The following is a 23,908-nucleotide window of genomic DNA, read 5'->3' on the forward strand; positions in this document are numbered from 1 at the left end:
CTTTCTACGGTACGGAGTTTCGCTGCTTGTTATGTAGTTATTATGATTACATCTTTTTATTACAGATTGAACGAAACTATCCATTCCGGTAACTTTCTTCTTCCCTGATCTTTTCTTACCCGGAGTCCGAAACACGGCGAGCAAGCCAGAGCCTTTAGCTTCGTTAATAATGCACCTAACAGTACTCACTGATGTTTTTGTTGCTTCCGAAGTCTGTTTTAATTTTTCCATATCATTCTTCCCATGTTTTATAAAGAAGTATACGTCGTACACAAATTTTCTACCCTTTCTTTTAAGTACTACACCAGTTTGTCACGGCATAGTGTATGTTTTATAAAAAATCAACAAACACTCAACAAATAGCAATGGCAACAAAGTCCACAAGCAATTATAACAAATAACTTAACGATTAATAACGATAGACTTTCCACTGTACGCAAGCGTACTTTTGGGAGCAAGCGGAATGAGGGCGCAGTGCGGGACGCAGGGTTCGACTGATCTACCAATAACGCGCTCGATACGATTTCCCCTGCCGTCGCGCCTCACCCTCACCACCAAAGTGATCTAAAATTCGGTTCTGCGCAGTCAAGGTCATTTGCTCACGAAGTTTGCCGATTACTATATTATGTGTTGCGCGTAAAAATGCAGCAAAGCGAACATGGTGTGTATTTACCATGTTCGCTTTGCTGCATTTTTACGCGTTTGCTGCATAATACTTAAAAAGCGAATGGGGCGCGCGTGAGTCCTAAATTCAATATTGCCTTCTTTGGTGATCCATTTTTTAAATTCAGAGCCTTCAGATTCTTTGGATACCAGAGGCGGCGTCACAAGCGTGTACTCTAATTCGAAACTGTATTGAAAATAAGACGCTCATCCAACTATCAATTTGATATCAACATTTAAAGAGATTTTACATTTCACCTCATCTTACTTTCTAGGTGTTATGTCCTCAGAGTATTTTGTCGTTTCATCTCAAATTCTTTTCATTCATTCTTTCCCATCTTTCCATTCTTCTTTTTTTTTAATTATAGATGACGTAATAAAACACTAAGGATAATATTTTAACTTTTAATAGGGATAACTTATATAATATGCAAGGGACAGTCCCAAGGATTCCTCTCTAGTGATAAAAGGATAAAACCATCACTCACAAGTGGAGAATCACATTTTATCACCCGCTCAATAAATACGGTCAACAGTAAGCATAATCTTAAACAATTTAATCCGTAAATGATATTTAGTCATTTTACAACTCTGGATATTTAACCGACAAGGTTCAAACTAAAATGTAGTCGGATCACGGTCGGGCCGGAGTACTACTGCGCCGCCGGGTGGCGCGGGCGGCGCCGGCGCGGCTAGGAGCCCCCACCTCCGCCACCCGTCCCGGACCCCGCCCCCGCACCGCCCGACCCCGCCCCCGCACCGCGAGACTTGGGCGTCGGCGGCTGCAGGTATTCGTGCCGCGCCAGACCGAACACATCGATGCGCTCCTCTTTGCGGTACGCCAGGCACGCGCGGATGAAACTCTAAAATAAATAAATTAAAACATTCTAAAATAAAACAAAATATAAAATTAAATATCTCTAAAATAAAACATTACAATGAAACTTGAATTTCCTAAATTCGTCTACTCCGCCCACCAATTCCTCTCTTGTGTACTGTGTGTTTAGTGCGAGTTTTTTAACGTTCTCGATAGCGTAAAAGTTAGCCCAATTTTGTATGCATTTGAAACAGAGCCCCTAGCGGCAAACGTAGGCAAACGATCCCATTCCATACAAATATCAGCTAACTTTTACGCTATCGAGAACTTTAAAAAGCTCGCACTAAGCACACTGGTCTACACTGGTAGGAACCATGGATGCCTATTTTTTTTACCACGAAGCAATGATACATTCAGGTTTAAAGGGGGGAAAGTATTTTTTCCAATGTAACTGAGGCTTCAACCTGTTGTCTCAAGAGCAACCAAGGCTTTCATGATGTCATAGCCAACTTACTGATTGAACAACTGACTAATACTCATTTGCCACTGTGTACATACATCTAAAATAATATCATTATGGAAATGTAAAAATCATGAAAACATTATAATTATCTTTATAATAATTTGATATGTTCTTACTTTCTAATTCAAAATCTATTTGTAAGGAATATATTGCTATTATAGATTATTTTTAGGTCTAATATCTAATTGCGTTTTTTCAGTTATTTTATAAAAAATATAATTTTTGTACTCACTTTAGCCTCATTGCTGACTGTGGGTTTGTTAGCAAACTGAACATCAGTTGCCTTTAGTATGGTGTTTTCTTCCAATATAGTAGCCTGGCTCTGGTTGTGGCCAAACGGTTTCTTTCCATACAGGCACTGGTAGAAGATAACACCCACACTCCAAACATCCACCTTACTACTTATCTTTGGTGGGTTTTTTCCAACGACGAAACATTCCGGTGGCAGATACCTAGTTGAAATAATAGTTTAGTAAATAATTGAATGTTGTTACTCTGATTGGGTTGTGGGGCTGGTCTCAAATGACATCATCCTATCTCATTCACAACAAAATCGGCAACAATATTCTCAGATTACTACACTACCATACTGCGATAGACAATCAGAACAAAAGCAAGCTACATATCTACAAAAACTAGGTAAATGGAAATTTTAAAGAAATAAGTGACTTTATTTAAGAAGCATGATGTCTAGTTATTTATAAACAGTCAAATGAAACATAAAATCACTACTTGACCAACATTATGGAGTTAGTTCCATAAGACAGAGCCTATGCATTAAAATAATTCATACATATACAGCAACTTTCTTTTTTACTTTTTAAGTAATAAAACTAAATTGAATTTCAATATTAATATAACATATAAGTAATATCTAGCCTAAATCAATTAATCTTGACTAATATACTGACCAGTATGTACCGGCTCCCTGGCTGGTCAAGTCCATGCCATGGTCAGGATTGTAGTTCTCCTCGTCCATTACTTTGGAGAGGCCAAAGTCTGTAATCTTGATCTCGCCACAAACATTGCCTTCCGTTAGTAGAATATTCCCGGGTTTCAGATCATAGTGAATGACAGGTGGTTTTATTTCGTTCAGATACTTTAATGCTGATACCACTTGCATCACAATGGAACGCGCCTCACGCTCCGGGATTGTTTTGTGCTGAAATTGAAAATTTTTGTTTGCTTTAACATTTGGTATGGCAGTCGCTTACTGCATGCACTAGATGTGTTAGGACTCTATTAGTTAGATAGAAAATTACTTTATTTAAGTTACAATTAATTGCTTAGAAATTTGTTATCTTTTTACAGGCAATGGATATAAAGATAAAAAATAACACAACATAACCTGTTCTATCTATCTGATATTTCCAATAAATTCTTTGAATTATTTTACATTTCATTTAAGCTACAAAACTTCGATACAAGAGTTCAAGGTAAATAAATAAATAAATAAAAATAAATAAATAAATTACCTAGTCTGCAGTTTAAAAATCACTCAAAATTATTATTTTTATATCACACCAACCTCAGTAAAGATTTGTGTTTACTTATGCATACCATAGAACGGATCATTGTTTATGGATATCAAAGGTTAATTAATGATCTCTTTCTAACGAAAGGCTTGCTATGGGGTTATATCATTATATTTACTAAGCTTATTCAACAACTACAGTGGGCCTGTACTAAAGATTATATATTATCTATGTCAGGATTTAATTCATACATTTAAAAATATATATTTGATTTGCCTATGCCTATGTGGGTAAAAATAAAGTACAAGAAGCGTTTTAAATTACACATATAAGGATTACTATCAGTAAATTCAACAAACATATTTAAGTAATCAAAAGTATGGTCACCTGTTTGAGATAAAAGTCGAGATCATGTCCATTACAGTATTCAAGTACTGTACAAAACGAATTGCCGTCGATTTCGAATACATCGTACAGTTTTACGATGCGAGGGTGATCCAAGGCTTTATGGATGTTATACTCCCGTAGTGCGTGTCTGTTGACAACATTTTTGCATTATTCAACGGTAGGAAACGGGACCGCATTTAATCTGATTTTAAAACCCTACATAAATACGATTTTATCTAACAACCGATACTAACCAAACATTACAGTTTATTGAGATTACTTAAAAAATCTTTGAAACTATGCCATTGCAAGACATTAAACTTTTTGAAAAATAATTTATTTTATTATATATGCTTTCTTAATGATTTCCTCAAATGTCTTTTTTGACTAAACTAATTTTGCACTTATTCCAATGAACTCAAATACTTTCACATTGTGGATTTAGATTTAATATTTAACATTTTTTTCTACTATATGTAACACGTCTTAAAGATGCAAAAGAATATAAAAAAATACACTGATCTCTTTCACCCTAAGCGAAGTGTTTTTCCCATAGTTACGATTATATATGTAATAATTAAAAAATCGTAATGCCATCGTACACGACTCACTTGATATAATTGGCTTTCTTGTCTTCCTTCCAGTCTTTGTTGAGCTGATGCACTTTACACGCGGTGTATCGTTGCTCCTTTAGATCGAACGCTTTGTGTACTTCACTGAATCCACCCTTGCCGAGCAGCATCAGCAGTAAATACCTAGGATTACATGAAATTTAATGAGTTTTATATTTCACAATCTATCTAAAAGTTTATAAATACTCTAAATGTTGAGACGTCAAGGAACGGACAAAAAAGTGTTCCACATAAAACTATTTAGAGTATGTATGCATTTGCAGACATGCAAGTTATAATTTTATGTTAGTTATAGTAGTAGTCTTGTGAGCACGCACGGGTAGGTTACCTCGCCTATTTCTGCCGTGAAGCAGTGCTGCGTTTCGGTCTGCAAGGTGGGGTAGCTGTTGTAACTATACTGAGACGTTAGAACTTATATCTCAAGGTGGGTGGCGCATTTACGTTGTAGATGTTTATGGGCTCCAGTAACCACTTAACACCAGGTGAGCTGTGAGCTCGTCCACCCATCCAAGCAATAAAAAAAAGCTAGTACGAGCCGAACTATATGAAACTGTGATACTTCGCGAGCGCTACTCGAAGGTCTGCCAAAATGCATATTGTGTACTTTTAACTTTAACTACGCAATCGACAGGATACAAAGATTTGAATAGATCTGACACGTAATTAATCAAATCGTGTCACTCGTTTACGTCACTAGGTTTGATTGTTTTATGATAATTTAATCATAACAAATTGTCAATTTGTTGTGAAACGTATTATCGACCAGCACCCTAAGGTCACCGATGCACGTTATATACCAGGAGAAATATTTTATGTGAGTGACACTGTAACCGCCTTCAACATTTGCAAACGACAAAAACCTTTTCATAGATAAATCCAAATCAATTCCAAAAAAAGCTATGAATAAAAATTAATTGAAAGACAGACGACAGTCTTTTATTCAAACATTTCGGAAATGATTGGCATGATGTGTCTAATCTACAAATCTATCAAGATTTCATATTGACTAAAGTCTTTATATGTATTCTTCCTAATGAACACTACTGTTAGGAAGCTCTGGAGGCCAATGGTGGTGTCAAAGATTTTTACGGAAGTTCGGCACAAAGCCGACCATTTTCATTTGTGAGAATCAAAGTGGATCATATTCAGATTTCTTACATAAATAACTCGATAAATTACAATAACAAGTAATTATTGGTTAACCTAATGCTATAAGAGTTCAATATTTAATCAATAGACCGCTATGCAGAGACAAACACTTTAAATTCGGTAAAACCGTTCTTTTTGTTTTCTCAAAAAATGCTAAAAATGAGATCGTCGTCTTTGATTTTCTACGACCGATATTTTTTTTCCAACAATATCTAATTTTACTGAAACGGAAATTGTGATTGCCCTGACAATAGAAAACGACCTTATTTTCGGATATATTTACCAATAGTGAACTCATACCACGGGTTGTTAAAAAATTTGAGTATACATAGTCAACTTTTAGAAGGATTGTAGGATGATAGTTTTCCAAAACAATTTGTCTTAACAATTACAGTAAAAAATGACTCAATGCCCTATTTTAGTGTGCAACTCGCATTTATGCAACAAATTCACTCTTCCAACACAAAAATCTGCCTAAGATAAACTCACCGTTCAGAGAGCACAGGATGCTGTGAGAAACGGCTCTGGTCTTCATTGTGTATTCGTTTCAATTCCCTAATATGAAGGTTCCTTTCTCTTTCTAACTTTTCCATTTCTAGCTGTAAATCTGCATCTTCTTTTTTTAGTGCACTCTGCCTTAACTGTAACAATAAATATATATGTTGTAAAATGGACACAAGATTTTAACAAGTAAAATTAATTAATTGCATCACAGCAAAACTTCTCAATAAAGGGAACAAAGATCAATTTTAAAATTTTGGACCTTTCAACTCTAGATTGAATTTTGATTCGTAATACTAATAGGAGCTCTCTTGTAAAACAAGTTCAAAATATACCATCAAGTTTTATTTTGAATCAAAACTTACACAAAGCAGAATTATTCTATACATAATTTCAATTAAATCATGGGCTTGTTACTTGGTGAGCTAAATATAACTAAGACACAGCATGACATACTAATCAGTCATGGCTATATTGTTACAAAATGGCGGCTGTAGGTTGACATCCATTAGTGAGTGAAAGTCAGGACTTAATTAGATCTAGACTGCATTCTCCACATATAAATGTTTTATTTTAAGTAAGGCTCTAATTTGTAGGTAAATTCATCATTTAAATTTTAGTAATGGGAGTCAGAACTCATTTCTTTTTTAATATTTAAATCATTCATACAATAAATAACCCCAAACTTTCAGATGAATGATGGTTTTTAAATGTTCATTTCATTATTTAATTTTTTTTTAATTACACAGTTATAAGTTTTATGTTGTTGAGAAAAATGGTATTTATCAACTACTGTATATAATTTTAAATGTGACATATTATAATGTGAGATTGAAGTAAATTATTCTAATATTTACAACAGGGACAAAAATTATTTTTTAATAATTTAGAAACCTATTACTAAATCTAGGTTTTTTTTTAATTTTTAAACTATTTTAAGTTATTTGTTAGCTATTAAATTAATTTACAAAAAGAGGAATTGTGATCAAGCATTTTACTTTCAAATAACTATTTTTAACTTTTATTCAATTATAATTAATTATATTAATATAATATATCGGTTCAATACTTAGTTTCGTTATTCGTGACCTCATTAATGTATTTGTGGGTTATAGCGAAGAAGTTGTTTTCTTTTAGAAGTTGTTTCCAAAAATCGAATTTATCCCGTAAGATAGTACACTGTATTCCATTAAATGCATACACTCAAAAGAAACTCAGAATATTTTTTTTTTCTTTCAGTTTCTTAAAAAAGAAAATTGGTACATGTAAAATTTTGAGTGTACCTTAAGAATTTCATCAGCCTCATAGTACTCTTGGTAGGTCATGCTGGGTAGTGGGTCTGGTTTGAGGAAGGTGGGTGCGTCAGTGCCGTTGTGTAACGGCGAGGGTTGGGGCGTGGAAGGGGCGGCGCTGGCTGTCCGCTTGCCGCGTCCCCCACCGCCCTCTGTGTTCACTGGACGCTTTTTGAACAACAATTTCTTCTGCCGATCTATCTCCTCTTTCTCAGCTGTAATCTCTTCTTGTCGCCTGTAGATGATTATCACATATGATTTATATTTACTTTTATTACACTAAGTTTTCTTTTCAAACATCACAGGATTTTGAACCTGAGTCCATAAATTCCTGTAAGTGAATGTAAAGTCTGGAAAAGTTTATTTATTATTTTCCTAATATCAGTAAAGTAGGGCATTCAGCACCATACATAGTAAACATACTTATTCACCGGTAGATTAAGGGGCTATTCAGGCTAATAACACCATATCGGAATTAGGACACACTAAGATCCGGCGAAAATCTCAGTGGGTTGTGTCAATGGGTTAGTTCATTCGTCCAATTCTTCGTCGTAATCGACGAGTTCACCGTCTCTTTGTCGTTCTCACCGGTCCTTCAGAGTGCAAAACCACCACAAGACATATTATCTGTACTCTTTGGCAAAACTTGATAGTTCCATACCTGTTTCAATCTTATTCAAAAAGAACATTCTTATTTTTTATACAATAAAACACTACAATTTTAACACTAGAATAGTCGCTTCACTTGATACAAATAAGTTAGATAAGAATGTCTTTAGGCTACAATCACTTCTAAAATTTTAACATTGTTAGTCTCTAGCTCAGCATGACCTACATTACTGCTTAGCCCCATTACAACATTTTAGTAAACAACTTGACTTGAATTGTGTAATTTTTGTCATCATCATACATAGTTCGAATCATAAATATCAAGCTATGTTTGCTTGTTTATCTTTTTTTAGGTCACATCCAAGCAATAGCTTGACATGGTTTTATTAAAATTGATATTTTGAGATCAAGAAATTGATAAAGGCTACTTTGTATCCCCAAAAACATCTCATTCTCATGGGAAGCTACACTGACACTTTTATTTGACCATGCGAGGAAGCCGCAAGTAACAGCTAGTTTATTATAAGGTACACAAACCTTGTTAGCTCTTGAAATGCATATCCATCAGTCCAATTTTCTTGAAAGGTGGCACCGACACGTTGCGTGACAAACTGGCCTAGCCTCAGTCTATTTTGCATGCAGCGCTGTCGGGCTTCCTTCTTTTCAATAGTACTTTTTTCATTCAACAATTTCTTAACTACTTCTATACATTTGTTGATGTGTGATTTGTGTTGTTCAATCACCTGAAATTTAGTAGTATAAGATAGAGTGAGTGTTATTAATATTATTAAATGATCTGTTCCTGCCTGCATGGACTTTGCAGTATAGGACAGCAAATAGGAAGTATCCCTCCAATCTGCCTATTTTCATCACAGTCTGAAGTAAGAAGTTACATGATGATATTTTAATTTTACACCATCTGTATTGCATGTTATCCTCCAAAATTACCCTTTTGGATATGGTTGTATTGTATGTATTATGTAGATCAATTCACAAATTAAAATAAATATATCGCAATTTCAATTATTAAGGTGTATAAACTCCCATATTTTTCCTGTGTGATCATTACCTCACACACATTGTACTCATTATTTTAATTTCCTAACTAATTCAAAGTTTTTTTTAAATTTAATATAGAGTAAAGTCCTGACATATGATTATTTTCTTCAATGGAAGTAATGTTGTTGCAATTTTTTATTATTTTTTAACACATAACTTTTCTAAAGGTTGCTGCTTTTTTAAATTTCTACATGCATTTATCATACTTTACCTTATTTTGAGCTTGCACTTGATGCTTTAGCTCTTCATTTGTCCGTGTTAATTCATCTATTTTATTATTTCTTAGTTCTAAATCAGAAGATGCCTGAGTTTCTAACTCTTGTATCCTCTGACATGTCATTTCTGTCTGAATCTGCAAACAATAATCCTTTACATATCTAAGATAAGCAAAATATCCAAATATTTTGGCTTGGTGTATAATATTACCTGTTTAACTGATGTGTGAGGTCTCTGTTGAGAAGCTGCTCGCATGAAGTCAGCTCCTGGCAATAGTGATGAAGGTGACGGTGGGTACTGTAATAATGAAAGTTAGCCTTAGTTAAGTTCTCCCTTAAAATAATACAAGTCCTGTACAATGTTAAGGTCTTATATGGGATGTAGGAGAACTATTTAAAAAACTACAATTGTTTTAATATTTATCAGTTTAAGTTGTTATTTGTATGCTAATATTTATTGAAATGGAAATTTTATTTTATGTACCTAATTGTTTCATTACTATAGGCTTATTTCATCACAGATCAATGTATGGTGAGATTATTATTGGGTGCTTTATTACATTAAAAAAAGAATATTACCATAGGATAATTGGCGCCTTGAGGCGAAGGGGATTTAGCTCCAGCATGCCTTACAGGACTGGACGAGGGGTGCTTTGAGAAATATTCTCGTATATTTTTATCTGACGAGTTATGGCGTTGCTTTCCTCCTCCACCCCCACCACCACCAACTCCTTCATCTCCTGAAATAAAATGAAAATAATAAAAATTGTGATTTTTTTCATCTTTTTAATTTTTTTGTACCTTGAAATAAAAAGTATACATAATATGTGATGAATATGTCATCATATCCTTAGGCTATTAACATGGTAATTTTAATTGGCTAAACTATTATGACACAAAATACTTTTTTTTAAACAAGATTGCATAAAAGCTATAGAATACAATGCGCCTTAGTAGCAACATTAAAATCAATGTTCATGTAATAATAATTGTGCAGTTTTAACTAATTTATTCGGCACCATAAGTAAATGGTTAGTAAATTTTGTAGATACACCATTATGAGATAATATTTGGAATTTATTTTACCTTTTCGTTTTCGCTTCCTCTCCGGCATTGTTATGGTAGGTGTGGCACCACCAGGAGCAACCAGGACTGTGCCTGACGCAGCAGTTGAGCCTCGCATAGCTACAGACTTCTCCGGAGTTAAAGCATCAACTTCTTTATCACTATGAGATGACCCTGTAATGCAAGATTTTTTACATATAATTATAGTGTACCTTGATTTCCAAATGATTGCTACATAAAGTATCTACTGAAGGCTTTGCCAACTTTAGTTACACATATTAAACAGATAAACCTAGAAATTTGTTCATAAAGGTGTTCTTTAAATTTCAGTGTTTTTTGACATTCCAGTATAAACTTAATGCTTGCAAGTATTATAAACAAACAATATCAGACTATAACTCACTTTTAGACAAGGTATTCAGAAGGCTGACGTGGTTTATGTTAGCTCCGGAATTATACTCGTGCATTTTATCAGAAGGGCACAGAAGTCTTGTATTTCGGGAAATAAATTAACACTTTCACGGTACCTATCCGGCATCGTTTACGAGTATAGTACGTCACAATTCCTTGCCTTAAGATTTATTACACAAACTCCACTGATCACAAGTTTCTAGTCTGTTTACGTTCATTTAACCGGCTCCAAGTCAACACTGATCACTGAACACATCACCAATGTTTACAGCACTCAACACCACCACAAATTACCTGTGCTCATATTGGAGTCCTGACTGTGTAGCGGTTGCCCCGTGTTGACAGTAGTTTGTGGTGCCATCTGAATTTGTGAACCAGCTGACATCTGTAAAGAAAGATGGCGTCTTTACATATGACTCGCCTTTCTTCGTTACATATTTCATTTCTATTGTTAATTAGGACGAGCAGGTCACTAATACTCACAAATTACATGTCAAAGAATAACTCCATTTTAATTTATGTTTTTAATCTTCTTTACATCTAAATAACCTAACTACTTTGACAAGTTGTAAACGAAACGCCATTCGCGACAATCGGATACGCATCCGCGGGGAGGGGCGAGAAGTGGAGAGATCGTCACGAAGTTTGCTCCGAATGTAATAATAATAACGACGACGGGCGAGGCGCCATTTTATAAGGATACAAGGCCGTAAGCATTGTTAAATCCAGTGAAAATATTTGATTGCAACGTTCCACTATATAAATTCTGTCAAATTAAACAGCTTTTGAATAAAACACTTTGTGTTGATTAAAATAATAAATGAAAAATCTTAGTCATGTTCGCACTCGAACTCGTGACGGTCAACAGCCCGTGATTGCGATTATGCTTGTTGACCAATTTGCGATTGTAAAATACAAACAAAAATACGTACTGATGTAAAATGTTATTAAAGTTATGAATACTTTTAAAATGAAAAATAATGCGAATTAGAACGTACAACACGCAGGAAAGCGACTTGACCGATTATTCCCGCAATGATGAGGTGGCACCGGTGGGTGGCGGGAGGTGTGCCACCGCCACCGACCGCAGCGAATGAGTAGGTACGTGATATCGGCGCTCGTGCCCCACAACAAACTGCTTACTGGACGTGTTACGTAGGCGTCTGTGCCGCGATGTACAACATAAACACATAGGTATTTCGTACATGAAACAAAGTGAACAATCATGTAGATTTAAAAACGTATCCTTATGTTAATTTGTTTAAAAAAACTAGAAGCGCGTGCATGTATGTGTCCACAAGTGCACTTTATATTACTAAATTAATTGTGGATTTATGGAACTTCCATGTCCGAAAATATAAAGTTAAATTACACACTGAATGGAAAAACAAAAGAATATCAAAATGAAAAATTGCCGCCTAAATACTCAATACACAATATATAAATAAGTAGTAATTAATTTTAAATAAACATAATTTCGCTTTAGTAAATATAATACTATCGATCTTGATTAGGTAATTGATCCTTATTAAAAAAAGGATTCACTTGTTATGTAGTCAAAATTACTTTTCATTTATTAAATAACTAAATAACAAACTATCATAGAGCTTTATGACGTAGGTATACAAATGCCTATTTGATATTGTAAATCCGTTCGTTCGAAAAAGTCACTATTGTGTGGGTAGTAATAATAGTTATGAATGAAAGAGATACACAGTAGTTTGTATATTAGCATTATCGCCGTTACGTTGGCGTTCTGCATGTACTCCCCATAGCGCCTCTTGCCCCCACCTCTCCAGATCGATGATGACCATTGTTAATTCGAACAAAATCGCATTTGTATTAAATTAAAAGTTAACTTGAATAATATATAATATGAACACGACTTTTAAAAAAAAGTCACTACGTCCTAATATTTTGAAAAAATATTTTATTTTTCTGTTTGTTTCGCAAACACTTAAAAATATTTGTAATAAATATCGTTATTCATTTGCAATTCTCTCTAAATTCAGATTTTTTCCAATTACTGGCACTATCGTGAATATAATACATATCGACCGACGCTTGAAATGCAAACGTGACTAAGCGACAATAACTGCTTTGTACATAAATGATAGGCAATAACCATATTCGATGTGGAAAAAATATATATTTCTAGGTCTATTAAAATCATTTCAATCCTTCAGCTAGATTCGTTAAAATAGATTTTTTTTAGGTATTTTTCAGGTATATTTTAAATTAACTTCAATATTAAATTAGTCTACTGTAAAGTTCACGCATTGTCGCTTAGTCACGTTTGCCTTTCAAGCGTCGATATATTATTATACTATTTCTAGTTCCAAGATCAACTGAACAAGTGTCCAAATGGTATGTAATACCTCAAAGAAAACTTATAAATTATTATGTATTATGAATATTAGTCGAAAATCAATAGCGGCTGCTCGGTTATTGCAATATTGTAAAAAAAAAGCTATATCTACGAATTGTGCCTTTGTATTTGGGGATAATGTAAGCTGATGCTATTTGATCAGTTAGCGATCGCAGCCCCTCTCTTTAGTGAAAACCATGTTTTTTTAGCCTTCCTACTACCAGTAATTTCGAGGGGTTGGTCATTCTGGCATTTCATCGAATATGTAGGCGAACTCACGGGGTTCAGCCTGGGCCACTTTGCTAACATCTATCCTAGTAAGAGAAGTGCTTCGCTGAATCTACAACACGGAGAAACCGTGGTCTGTAATACCATGTGTGTACATTGATTATGAGATTAAAATGGGTTATGAAATTTATCTGAGCGCGTGTGCACCGCCCATCTCACCTGGTGAAGCTGGAAAGATCTATGGAGTAACAGTAGTCTCTACTTCCCAAAAAAAGTTATGAAATCTATGAATCGCAGATTACTTACTGCGTTAATTATTGGGGCCTGAGCAGTTTAATGAATATTGAAGTCTGAAAGAAATTCGGTATTCAACTATACATTTTAAGAACGAGAAGTTCATTCAAAAATTTACTCTCAAATATAACTAAATTAATTTAGGGAATACTTTATTATGTTTCTTCTGTCGAAAAATGATGATTGCTTTGATTTTGTTGAAAAAAAAAAAACAAAAAAACATGAGTGCGTGTAAGTGGAAGGATTTTTATATTTCGTTGAAGCGTGTATTCTAACCAAAATTGGGTTGCCAAACTCTGCTCCCCTTACCAATGTAAGGGGAAATGGAGTGAGCAACGCGAACCAGGCGACTCATAGTCAACTATTTTTAGTTCCTTAAACAAATTGCGATTACGAATGAGTTTACTCAGTAACTAAATATTCAGTAATTTGAGCAAAGTTTTAAATAGGTACTTTTCAGAACATTGTTGAAGACTTGTTAGTTCGTAAATCGGATGAGAATTATTATTGTAATAAACATTTTTGACTGTATAGTTATTGCATGTAGCCTACCTAATGAGAACTGCATGATGCCGTCAACATAAATTGGCAATTCTGGCACTGTCATCTTTCTTTTTTACGTCCACAAGATTACAGCCCTAGGTCATCGCAGTGTGCAGGTGTTGCTGTGTACGCTAAAATATTTTTCTTAAACACCCATTAAATAGAGAGAACATGTCTTGGTCATTAGGTTCATTAAAATATACTTGGTAAGATGAATATTAGAGAATATAATGTTTTTTTTTTAAATTCGTGTGTAGTGTCTTAAGTTTCTCGATCACTAGAATACAATTATTTTAACAAATCTAATGCTAAAAATGCTTTTAATACATTAGAAAGTTCAAGTACAGTAGACAGTTCAAATCATGGATATCCTTATGCATTTAATGTCATAATTTAATTCAATATTGTGGAAATATAATATCCTCAATATAACGTCAGGAATAACTTCAAATATCAATATAAATTTGTAATCATTTAAAATTTATCATTTGATATACATAATTTGTTATATTTTAATATTTATTATACATATTTTTCTGAACCAGGTTTCGCAAATATTATTACAAGTCTAGGTACATACTTTTTAAAATTAAATTAATAATTATCCTATAAAGGTATAGACAGATATTCTCAAATCATAAGTGGCATCGACACTCTCAGACCGCTCAGCAGGGCGGCAAGTGTCGGGCTCGGGAGGCACGCGGCACAGTGGGTCAAACGAAGCAGTACAAGCGGACCTTGCAATGTCGCGGCGTGACGCTCAGCTGACATACCGCCTGCCTCCGCGCCACACCGCCCCGACGTTCATTGCCTTCATGGCGCTGCCGGCGGCAGGACGTCTCGTATGGTTCAACGATGTATTTTAATATGCTTTTTGTTTGACAAGAAAACAACTATTACTTTTACGTGTCTATCATGTGAATTATTTATTCTTTTGTTACCATGTGAGTGCGACGTGCCTTTGATTACTTAATGAAATCTAAAGTGTGGTGTCGACCGGTGCGAGAGGTCGGACTGTGTAAAAATAACTGCGGAACAGAGCGGCTAAGCAGTGGAATGAGGTTTGACGGCACATTGTAGTCGAGGCGGGGCGAAACCGTGCGCAGTGTTATAATTTCCCTTCGTGTCGAATGTGCAAATTGACTGAACGCTGCGCTATGTCTCCTCTCTTTCACTCAGTGTCAGTTTATACCCCAACAACACAAACCGCAATCTATAGTGACATCAATCGTGTTTGTTCTCTTGGAAAATATTAACCGTTTCATCAATGAGAATGAAGAATAGACCGTTCAAATTTAAAGACGAAGATTTTAAGATATTAAATTTTCAATAAAGGACAATTTTCGGACTATTAAAATTCTTCATGTATTAAAAACCAGGTACACGGTTTTGTTACCGAAAGCGGAATATGAATTTGCCGAGCTATTTTAAGATCAGTATCTTAGGCTTATCTATATTTTAACATCTTATTAGAATATAGTTTTGTAGTAATATTTTATCGGCAATTTTTTATGCGTTGTGAAGTCTATTTTACTAGTTAGTGACGGCAGAGGAAAGGAGGTGCGGGGTACACAAGCCAGTCTGTGTCGCTGACCCCGCGGCCCCGACTCTTGTACTTGCATTCTCAACGAGTAACATTTAACTGATCGCATATTTATTTGGGATAAACCAAGACTATTTTTATTCTTGTATATATACTTAAAGCTGTTCGTATGTCAACTCCATAATTTTGAATAATGCTTCTTTTTTTTTTTTTTTATTATGCTCAATTTGAGTAATTTTACAACGAAATCGATTTAACCCAGTTGCAAATCGATTTGAAACTTTGCAACAGTACTTACTAGTCGTTGCTGAGCCTGGTAACTGAACTCTTCAACAGCTACTTATAACCTTATTTAGATTAACCTTATTTAGTGTCTTAACGAGTACTATTCATAAGTGTTATTGGTATTCATTTAGTTTCTTTTAAACTTAATATTTCATCTAAATACAAATAACACTTGACTGTGTGAGTTGATTGATCGATGAAAAATTCTGTTTTTTACAAATTTACACATTTGCAGCTATGTTAAATTTAAATCCAATGATTGCACATACAAAACAACTTGGTTTTATTGTTATATCATTGGCTTCCAGCACTGAAGCGAGATAAAATATATAGCTATTTTTAAGTGTAATCGTGAGTTTTAAAAGTTTTTACACGATGCTCAGGGCAACGGACATGCAAGCTCGGTGACAAAAAGTAAACAATTCTGTATCGTAAATGTTCCGTAATGAAGGTTCCTGATTTATTCTTTGGCCGTATAATTTGAATCATTTCAAGTATTAAATCAATCGTAAAGTTATTATAATTTTGCTATATTTTTTTTAAATAATTTTCGTTCAGTTCATCTTAAGCTTTGTTTAACTTCGAATATTCCTAAACCCTATCAGTTCTTCTATATAATAGAATATTATATGTTGAAAACGAATAGTTCCTATAAACAACTATATTAATATAACACACATCGATTGAAAAACGGCTGGCGCCTACGCTTTTTTCGGTACCTCGCTCTCTCTCGCTCTTAAGTCTATTAATAAATTGATGTTGAATGCCATGCAACTCTACTGTGATGGAGTTGCTTTGAAGAATTAACGGACAAGTACTCTAGTAGTTACAGTAACAAATACAATACTCGCAAAAACGACGTTAAAACCGAAATATTTTTAATATCTAACTCACCATTTTGAATTCTGGAGCACGATGAGTTTCTACTATTATCTCCCTTGCTGTGACCTGAAAACAGGCAACCAATGCAATTGTTTTCGACCTACTTTTTACGAGTTTATTTATTGATTTTGAATAAAATTTATCGAAACATTTTTAACATTACAATGAAAAAGGTAGGTATATGTGTAAATACAAAATCTTACTGGTAAAATATCGGAATGATTTTCATAAGATCATTTTAGTAAGTATTCATAATATCAAAAAAGTCCCTATGTGTGACCATTCTCCTATTTATTGTTCTACATATTGGTTCTAACACACCAATTATATTAAAATCTATTCTAATCATCTATCTAATCGTTTTATCTAGTTAAAATCTTAATCTTATTAATGAACGAAAATTATTCAACAAGATATGAGAAATTTGTAGTACGAGTAAATTTCCATAAGGAAAATATTTTGTTGTGTAGTTACCTATATTACCAGTAAACTTTACTAGTAAATAACCATTCAATTAAGATTTAAAACGTCTAATGGCAAAAAATAATGATTCAACTTTAAGTGTTTTTAAACGACTAGGTACTTACTCAATTGAAATCTTTCCGGTGAACAACAAAAAGAGAACGTGATCAATAATACTGATCATTTGAATAACAAATATAACAAAGCAAAGAACAAAACCCAAAAAAGATGGCCAGACATGGCGAAGTGACGCGTGAACAGGGCGAGATAGGGACGAAGATCGCGAGCGACGCGCCGACGAACCGACATAATGCTATTACATATGTGATATATCTACAGCGATTTACTTGCTTAGCCAAGTATACTATACATATATGTACAGACTACAGATATATATGGCCGTAATGTAATGTAGTCGTGTCGCCGCGCCGACGAAAGCGGTGAGGTAGAGGAGGCGGGGCAGGTGGGCTACTGGAATTATCAAAGATCACGTGATCGATGCGTTGCATGCCACAATCAACGTCGAACTATCAGCATGTACATATTTGTATTCAACGATGTTTTAAAGCATTGAGAACTTTTAATACAAAATACTTTTATTCAAATCATAAGATGAGACAAAACAAAGGCTGCTTAATACGTTTAATTCTGTTGACGACAGTTTTAAAATGTATTCTTTCATTAGAGAACGTGAATTTAATATTTGACATCGACAATTTAAATACAGTAGAATTTTAATTATAATTTTTTCATCTCAATTTGCTTATCATAAAAAGAATAAAACATTTTAGATGACCTTGATGGTTTTGATTATTTACTCCAAACAGAGAACGCAAACGTTGCCTCAGAAATGAGCCAAATGTTGATTACATAATACATATAACTATTTAGTATATAATACTCGTAAGAATTTAAATTGGTCCTAGTACCGCCTACAGTCAGTATTCGATCTATTAATTACTAATAAACCTACCAAGCTCAGTTTCGCCTATAGCTAAATGTTCATACATTGAAATACATACACCCGTTTCATAAAACTACACCAGCGCCACCTAGCGTAACTAAATTGTACTTTGCGTACACTCGCGCAAGTGCAAGCATCAAGTTGACTTTGATCGTAATCGGATAAACAGTATGACAGCACATAAAATACGAACAAATAAACAAATATTGATTATCATGTAATAGGTGGTATGCTCTAATTACAAGTAATACCAACAACATGACTTTTTTTTTCACGGTATCTTTCGATTGTTTTAAGAGTTACCTTTTATAATTAACATAAAAAGGTACCCATTTCACTTTTGTACGTTTTAAATAACAATTATTTTTATCGTGACAATTCAAATTACTTAATTAATTTGTATTTTGTTTGACAGTAAAATGATCATTAATTCCGTCATAAAATGTTAGTTGTTTGAATGTTGTGAGTGAAGTTTATTGCACTTAATATTCGTGGCTGAGGACACATTGTAATTTATAAATATTACAGATTGTCGAAATTGAACCCGACATTTGATCTATTTATTGGGTGATTAACCTTACAAGGTTAATCTTATCCTCCTCTAATTCTTCTCTAAGAAGCTTCACAATCCATAACAAAAGCTGCGAATCGACGTCACAATTGACACTGGTGCACACTTCATTACATAAAATATTTTTTTTCTTCTCGTAGCTTTCTTTGTAAGAGTGTTTATTTTTATAATATAAAATTGGAATTTTAGTAACTTAATGCACACTTTTGATAACGAACTTTATATTGCAAGCATTAACGTTACCTTGTGACGTCAAGATCACAGTCTAGGTAGGAGTGTGTTCGAAAAGAAAACTTATTTTAAAACATATAAGCCTCTTTAGAAAGATATTTAAGAATCGATCCTCTTGTTACGGTGGCTATGCTACACACCCTATCTTCACACTACTTTCCTCTGAATTAAACACATGATACAGAAAAAACACCATATATGAGGCCATCAGCGCAAAAGTGGCCTAACCCAAATTTTTTTTATATTCAAGCTTATATGATGTATATTGGTATTTATTTAAAATATAATAATTTTGATGCAAAACCGGCCAATCCAGTTTCACCCAAGATAATAGCTTTGTGAGCATTATTTTGCGTGTTTTGGTTTTTTGCTTTCTCAATTCAAATTCATGAAAATTCCACTACTTCCGGTCACTTTTACTCTGACGGCCTCATATGACCTTTTTATAAATATTGTAAACATGTAAACGATTTTTTTGGCTGCTCACGACTTATTATCTTAAAACTTACTTTGGCTCCTAAGAATCGTGCTTCGAGAAGCTCCTGCTTGCGAGGATCCAGCGCCGCCTGGAAGTGCTCCATCTTGACGCCAGCACCTAACAATAAAAAATAATTTAGTATCCAGTTGTAATTTAAGATCTACCCATACATATTATATTATTTTGAAAAGATTAGCTCCTTTAAGTTTTTGCATTCATAACCAATTGACCAAAGCTGGTGCCTATTTTTCGCCCTGTTCGCCTGGGCATAGCATCGCCTTTACGGTAGGCAGTGGCTTGGCCCTGCCCTGGCATTGCTGAAGTCCATGGGCGACGGACGGTAACCACTCGCCATCAGGTGGGCCGTATGCTCGTTTGCCTACAAGGGCAATAAAAAAATCATATACAGTCACAATAAAAATGATTATTATACACTTGTCTTATTATTATGATTATTAGGCACTTTACATTTTTAACTCGGGATTTACAAAAATCTACTCATTATAACATAATAATATTATTCTACTCATAATAAATATCATCAGATAGCGAATGGAGGTAAAAATTAAATAATTTCGGTTTTATAGGTTATTATTTCAAAAATCGATAGTTGCAGTCGTTTTATTTAAATAAATAGTTAAAAGCGCAGTCGCTTTATTCATAAGTTATCCAGTTAAAATAATTTATTCTGAGAAAAATTGATGGTAATTTTTAACAAGAGTTTGCCTCCGTAATTTTCGGGATTTCACTGGACTAACTCTAAGACTCTAACCTCTCCAGAATAACCTCTTGTTCTTGTTTTTGAACATTTTTTTTATTGGTTCACAGTCCACTGGTGTTAAGTGGTTACCGGAGCTTATAGATATCTACAACATAAATACCGTCACCCACCTTGAGATATGAGTACTAAGGTGTCAATATAGTTCAACAACGGCTTCCCGCAAACCGAAACGAATTACTGCTTCACGGCAGAAATAGGCAGGATGGTAGTACCTTCCCATGCAGACTCACAAGAAGTCCTACCACCACCAGTAATTAAGCAAATTATAATTTTGCTGGTTTGATTTTAATTACACGATGTTATTCCTTCACCGTGGAAGCCAATCGTGAACATTTGTTGGGTACGTATTTCATTAGAAAAATTGGTACCTGACTGCGGGATCGAACACCGTTGCATCGCTCGTTACGAATGCACCGAACGTCTTATCCTTTAGACCACGACGACTTAAAGCACTTCGGTCTAGCTATATTGTCCCTTTTGCCTACTACTTATGTTGGCTCTGGCTATTATAATACATTGGCAAGCATTTTGACCAGGGTTCACGATTTGTAAACAATTTTGGGGACAGTTCAAGGCCACAGAACAGAAACGACTATAACAGTAGGAAAGAAAGGTCTACAAAGGCTTATAGTTCTATTATTTGACCCTCTGTTGGGGTTCTGTAGGTTTCACAATGTATTACAATGCATTAACACTTCTCGATTTTTAATACAATAATATCGTATGGTTATTGCTTTTGTTCGATTGAAAAGGTCGGAATACTGTTTTCTTTTTTGTTTCGTGTGTGCCTAGTGTATGACGCCTTTGAAAACGGACTTTAAGTGACATTTAAATGAAAATGTCACGTATGAGAACATTTCTTCTTCCAAGATAGGTACTTAATCAACAATAAATATATAGTACATGCAATTTTGGATGTAATATTTAGAGTTTGCTTGAGATGACAAATAACAAACATGAGCCGTTTAATTAACAGACACTATATTTTTTTAACCGGAGCGGTAGGTAGGTATTCAGGGCATATTTCGTAACTCTATAAAGACTTCAGAAATCACGATGAGTGATTTGTCGCTCATGATTATTGAGGCTAGATGTTCTAATATTCTGATAGTTTATTACGTCGGCTATGAATGCGGGGATACGACCTACGCCTCCCCAAGCTAATAATACTACTAATCCTATCTTCTAAATTTATACTACTAAATCCTATCTTTATTTATTATCTTCTTTCTGATTCCTATTAAATAAAGCGTTGGTGAGTGTTGTGGTCTCACTGGTTATTATCACCATCCAGTATATATATGCTGTGAAGCAACCAGCTTGGGAGTGGTGGACTGGATAGTTGTCATTCCACGTAACTAAAGCTTCCACATTATAATTCGAGGTGGAAGAACATTGTTGCAGCCTATTCGGTTGCTCGTGTTAGAGAGTGAGGAAATTGCATGAACGAGCACGGAAAGAGAGTTTGCGCTGGATTTAATTACCAAGCTTAATTAAAAGTTACAAAGCTCTGCGTATACTATAGGTACCAACATATACACATGATGATCTTCACTACATAGTATAAAACAAAGTCGCTTTCTCTGTGCCTATATTCCTATGTATGCTTAATCTTTAAAGCTACGAAACTGATTTTGATGCGGTTTTTTTTTAATAGATAGAGTGATTGAAGAGGAAGGTTTATATGTATAATAACATCCATTAAATAGTGGAGAAATCAATAATAAATTACAGTTTCCGATGCGAAGCGAGGCGGGTCGCTAGTTATTAATTAATAAAATGCAATTTGACTATAATGGTCTAAAAATTCACAATCAGAGAGGAGACAGTACTGATGGAACAGCGTACTATCGTTATATGTAATTGATTAACAAGTAAAAAATTAGGTAAATTTTCCAATTATATTTTTCACGCATATATAAAACGATAAATTTGGTCTCCCTTTGAGCATGTAATAAAATTGTTGTACAAACGTTCAAACTGTATATAATCGTGTTCTCATTACAGTCTAATTAGGATATAGAAAAATTGATCCGGATGAACGAGTATATAGGTAAAAAGAGGCGTGGGTGGCGGAGAGCGGGGTTTTGGCGCAGTATCTAGAGCAGACAGTAGAGTTGCGAGAAGTTAGGTACATTTATTTATACAGATACGTATGTATGTCAATGTACATATCGATCGCCTCCCCGGGCCACTCGCCACTATGATCTCACCTCCATCCTAGCGACTCCCTTTCCCCTTTACGCCTCATTCCTTGCCGCAACACCCTTGAGGTTTAACCAATGTCGTTGCTAAGTGAAACACGTGACTCAATATGCTAATGATGGATGAATGAAATACAATAATTTTCAACGTTTTTAAGCATTCACAGGAACAATTCTTGTTCAAAAGATGAACCAATAAACCAATCAACCAATAAATGTATCTATCTAATATAAGAGCTAATTCTTGGAAACGTGTATTGTAAATGGGTAAACACGATAAAGTAAATAAAATATGTAGTAAACTACAATTAGCAATTATTAGTATCTCCTGTGTGAGACCAACCTTTATATTTACCTTGTAAATGTTTACTAGAACTGTAATATACTTGCATTTACAATTATATAATTTTAGTGCACATGTCTAAAATATGGCAACTTTTGAAAAACATAAATTACATATCCCTCTTTGTTTATCATCTGTAAATAATTAAAACTAAAATAATATTTTAATTTTAATATTCGAATTTTCGATTCATAATATGTATTCAGAACTTTAAACCCTATATGACTTTTTACGTATCTATATAGTCTTTTAGATTTAATATAATTCTGCAATAGCTGAACTCATTTGAATGTTGTTTTCATGGATGTATTGAAATATTTGATGTTGATTTTGAACGTATCAAATACGTTGGCAACTAAAGAGATAAGAGGTACTTGTTTTAATTTTAAGCAAAATAAATTGCATTTTTTTGTAAACAATAAATTTTAATTCGTTTAACTTGTGTTTGGATATTCAAATATCATTTATTTTTTATTCACTTCGTATTTTGTTCTTTCAAACTTGGGGCTTATTCTTAGGATTACAATTTTACGATTTATCACAGTACTCTCTGCATTACAGACGCTTATTATTTTAGTATACACTTTCTAACAGCGTCTATTCTGAGCTTTGAATAACATAGATATATTTTAAACCCAGTTAAACTCCCACTATGTATGTATAGCTGTGTGAGTTCACAGTAAATGAAACTGTGTGTATTCGTTTGGCTGGCATGGACATGGTTATGTTTCACCACAAATAATACGTGTCGAACGATGGCAGACGGCAACAGACGGCTTTCGACCGTCATAGCAAGCGGACACATACCCTTGCACCGAGAATTGCGGCGGCCGCGTTCGCTTGGTCGATCGCTCATCGCGAACGCCTCTTTGAAATGCATCTTCCAAAACAATTTTGTACTCCATCCACATTCACTACGTGTGTCATCAGCAC

The 23,908-nt window shown here is 34.4% G+C and overlaps 1 protein-coding gene across 10 annotated transcripts; it reads right to left on the reverse strand.

Annotated features, from left to right (window-relative positions):
* Nucleotides 1-1,054: 1,054 nt before the first annotated feature.
* On the reverse strand, nt 1,055-23,902 carry Tlk (Tousled-like kinase). Of its 10 annotated transcripts, none has more exons than XM_028182125.2 (16): nt 23,783-23,902; nt 19,679-19,764; nt 16,954-17,007; nt 11,093-11,183; nt 10,409-10,561; nt 9,902-10,062; nt 9,534-9,620; nt 9,319-9,459; nt 8,586-8,791; nt 7,431-7,674; nt 6,136-6,287; nt 4,477-4,620; nt 3,866-4,013; nt 2,915-3,165; nt 2,236-2,455; nt 1,055-1,526 (listed from the first exon to the last, which is right to left on the reverse strand). In XM_028182125.2, the coding sequence occupies exons 1-16, from the start codon at nt 23,853-23,855 to the stop codon at nt 1,356-1,358; spliced, it is 2,382 nt and encodes a 793-aa protein (XP_028037926.1). In that variant the 5' UTR covers nt 23,856-23,902; the 3' UTR covers nt 1,055-1,355. The 10 variants fall into 10 exon arrangements, with proteins under 10 accessions (XP_028037926.1, XP_028037925.1, XP_089586625.1 ...); XM_028182124.2 differs by having other exon boundaries at nt 9,319-9,474; XM_089730499.1 differs by lacking the exon at nt 16,954-17,007.
* Nucleotides 23,903-23,908: the final 6 nt, after the last annotated feature.

The sequence above is a fragment of the Bombyx mandarina genome, chromosome 10, assembly GCF_030267445.1.
Source record: "Bombyx mandarina strain Sakado chromosome 10, ASM3026744v2".
Lineage (NCBI taxonomy): Eukaryota > Metazoa > Arthropoda > Insecta > Lepidoptera > Bombycidae > Bombyx > Bombyx mandarina.

What these genes read in the sequence shown, in the direction of transcription:
- Tlk (XM_028182124.2), bottom strand. Translation starts at nt 23,855, where the DNA reads ATGCATTTCAAAGAGGCGTTCGCGATGAGCGATCGACCAAGCGAACGC. An exon ending in CACGATTCTTAGGAGCCAAA is followed by an intron (nt 17,008 to 19,678) that starts GTAAGTTTTAAG and finishes GCCTGTTTTCAG; the next exon opens with GTCACAGCAAGGGAGATAAT. An exon ending in AAGTGCAAGCTCAAAATAAG is followed by an intron (nt 8,792 to 9,318) that starts GTAAAGTATGAT and finishes ACTAAATTTCAG; the next exon opens with GTGATTGAACAACACAAATC.